The 2,925-nt window shown below is 55.8% G+C and overlaps 1 protein-coding gene across 1 annotated transcript in view; it reads right to left on the reverse strand.

Moving 5' to 3' along the window:
- Nucleotides 1–670: 670 nt before the first annotated feature.
- The window catches only part of LOC104836711 (macrophage migration inhibitory factor), a 2,589-nt gene continuing 334 nt past the window's right edge, over nucleotides 671–2,925 (reverse strand). Inside the window, exons 2-3 of the mRNA XM_010575435.1 lie at nucleotides 1,790–1,962; nucleotides 671–936 (exon numbers count right to left, since the gene is read on the reverse strand). Coding sequence (XP_010573737.1) covers nucleotides 870–936; nucleotides 1,790–1,962 — 240 coding nt within the window. The 3' untranslated portion in view covers nucleotides 671–869. The remainder of the gene's footprint in view (nucleotides 937–1,789; nucleotides 1,963–2,925) is intronic.

A 2,925-nucleotide genomic window follows, 5' to 3' on the forward strand; every position in this document is an offset into this window, starting at 1 on the left:
GGCGGCGCCGCGCGCCCGCCTGAGGGGATGGGCGGCTGAGGCGGGAAGGGCGGCTGAGGGGGAAACGCTGGAGGAGGAAGGCCGGGGAAATGCTGAGGGGAGAAAAGTACCTCACAGTCCCGGGTCGTCCCCCCCCCCGACACGGAGGCCCAGGAGAGCGCAGCATCACTGTGGGGACTTGCGGGCAGAGAGCAAGAGGCTTACCGCAGCACTGGGGGCCACCCCTGGCTGCCTGAAGGGAGCCAGCGTAAGCAATGTGGATGGCAGCGTTTCAACTCAGTGAGCAAAAGCACTCCTTCCTTGCTTGCTCGCTTGGCCCCACACGGGTAGCACGCTGTTAAAGGAAAGCCTCCCTGAAGCAGCAGGCACAGGGCTGGCCCAAGGACTGCTTCCGCTGTGGCAACAGAGGACATAGCCAAAAAAACCCAAACGAAACTCAGAGCAACAAGAAACCCTGAAGGCACCCACAGCCTTGAGCCCAGCAAGGTAAAAATGACCCTGGAGTGCTGTCAGGCATGTGCCACTCAGTCTAAGTGTACTGTGAAATACCATGTCTGAGACACAGAAGCAAGCTCAAAGTGTTCCTTTTGTTTGCTTCAGCAGAGTGAAACAGATAAGTTGCTGATTGCCCAGCTCCATCCCCAATGCACCAAAGCCTACACCAGACAGCTTACTTCTAAATCTTTATTTGTTTTCTACACAGAGAAAACAGGAATGTTGAAGCAGCAATATTTAAACACACTAGCAAGGAGCCATCGATCTGTGAGAGTGCACAAAATGCAACACAGGGCCATTTGTGCGGCGGTCTCTGCTAAGGGGCAGGATGAGGGTAGGTCCAGGAGCAGCCTCTTCAGACAGCCGGGAGAGCTCTACGCAAAGGTGGAGCCATTCCAGCCCACGTTGGCAGCGTTCATGTCGAAGTAGTTGATGTACACCCTGCAGAAGAGGCACAGGAAGACACAGTGACCCTAACTCATTTATATAAGTAATGAGCGAGACAGGACAACAAGACAGGGGACGGTGCTTCCCATTCCTCTCAAGAAATTTCAAGCTTAATTTTTACTGAAATCTAGCTAACTTCTCTGGTACAGCCTCCAAACAGTCAATATTCCTCAGAGTCCCTAGAATTGTACTTTTTTTCTTTTTTAAAATACAAAGTCTTCTTCAGTCAGGGACTGTCCAGACACCAGACAGCTTTTGGTTAGCAGCCTGTAAAGATATTTGAGATCAAACCCTTTTGTTTCCAAATGCTGCAGTCCTTCACACGTGTCAGACAGGCAGCCTTACGAAAACCAAACAGGCCCTCGGGGCTGGCTCTGCACTTCTCCCTTCCAACCCCAGCATGTCACTGGCAGCAGGTTCTTCCAGACCTTCACCGCTGTACACAGACACTCTCCCAAGGCTCCGCAGCCTGCAAGGGAGCTGTTCACAGCTTGCTGGTTTCTACTTTTGTCTTTCAGCTCCAGCCCATTACTGCTCCTCCCTTGTGCTTTCAGCCTCCCATCACCAGAGGACACCATACCTCAGGGGTGAAAGACACGCCGTACAACTTGTCAGACCTCTGGTATTTTTCTCTACTCCGAGAACAGGAAGCCATTTAACAGAGGACTCTCATGAGAAAGATGTAGGCATCAAACTCTTAACTGGACATGAAAACACTGCAAACGATCACTTGTTTTTTTCTCAAACACACAGACTTATTCCTGGCTCTTTGTATTTTAAAATAAACTTTTCAAAGCAGTTTCAGAAAGCCAAAAAAATAAGGTTAAAAATCACATCCCAGCCTTACCTGTCTGCAGATACATGCAAGTGCTTAGAGATCAGATCACACAGGAGCTTGGTGTAAGTCTTATTCTGCTGCCCTCCTATTTTGCCGATGCTGTAAAGGCTGCAGAGCGCGCAGGGATCGGTGGAGCCCCCGAAGGACATCATCTGATCAGGTACGATGTGCACAGCGATGTACTGTGGTAAGAGAACACACAGTTACAGCGAATCTCGCCTTCCCTCTCCTGATGCAAACTTGCTTTTAGGCACCAACTTTACACAGCGCAGTTGTGTGCTGTATTGCGGCGCGGGCAGCTCCCCAGCGCTGCCCTCTGCCAGGCTCAGTGGCTGCAGCCCACACGGGTGGCACGGCAGTGCATGCTGCATGGATCCCCCCGAGCCTGGCTCTCAGAACGAAGGTTGTGTTTGTGCAAAGCCACAGGCGAGACGGGTACTCCTGCCTGCCACAGCACTGCCGCTGCGCAGGGCAAAGGGCACGTGGCTGGAGATAAAGGCCTTAAAACCGTATTTGCGTGCCAAAATTCACACCCTCAAATCACTGACTGAGCCACTGGGCCTGTCTCCAATTCAGTCTTAGGGGGCTTTGGCTTCTCAGGCTGCAGTGGTCTGGCTCAAGAGGGGCCGTATCTGATCCCGGGATAACCGGGAGCAGCTCGGGGGGAGGAGGCAGCCCGGAGGAGAGCTCCGGTATCCGTTACTTCACTTTGCCAGGCTCCCTGGCCTGGCAGATACCAGCCGGTTCCCCCAGACGTGCCGCTGGCACAGCTCCGCGGCCGAAATCCCGACTCCCGGGCACAAGCACGGACAAATCTCCGGCGTTGTAGGTAATCGAGCACCGAATTTACCGCAGGTCATGCCGCTGCTCCGGGCCGCCAGGCCGATAGGCCTGGGGACGGGCTGCAGCGCAGACGGAGGCAGCGGGAGGCCCGCCGCCGCGCCGCGGCTCCCTCGCCACCCCACCCCCGGAGGGCTGCCGGGGTGGGGGAACGGGCACCATCCCCTTCCCTCGGAGCGGCGGGGCCCGCAGTCCCGTTGTGCCCGCAGACGCTGCCCTCGGCGGCCGCGGCCCCTCCGCCCATCCTTCGCCCCGGGTGGGCTAGAGAGCGGGCGCAGCCCCGCGGCCGCCCCGCCGGGGCCTTC

The sequence above is a fragment of the Haliaeetus leucocephalus genome, unplaced genomic scaffold (assembly GCF_000737465.1).
Source record: "Haliaeetus leucocephalus isolate CR32 unplaced genomic scaffold, Haliaeetus_leucocephalus-4.0 Scaffold13, whole genome shotgun sequence".
NCBI lineage: Eukaryota > Metazoa > Chordata > Aves > Accipitriformes > Accipitridae > Haliaeetus > Haliaeetus leucocephalus.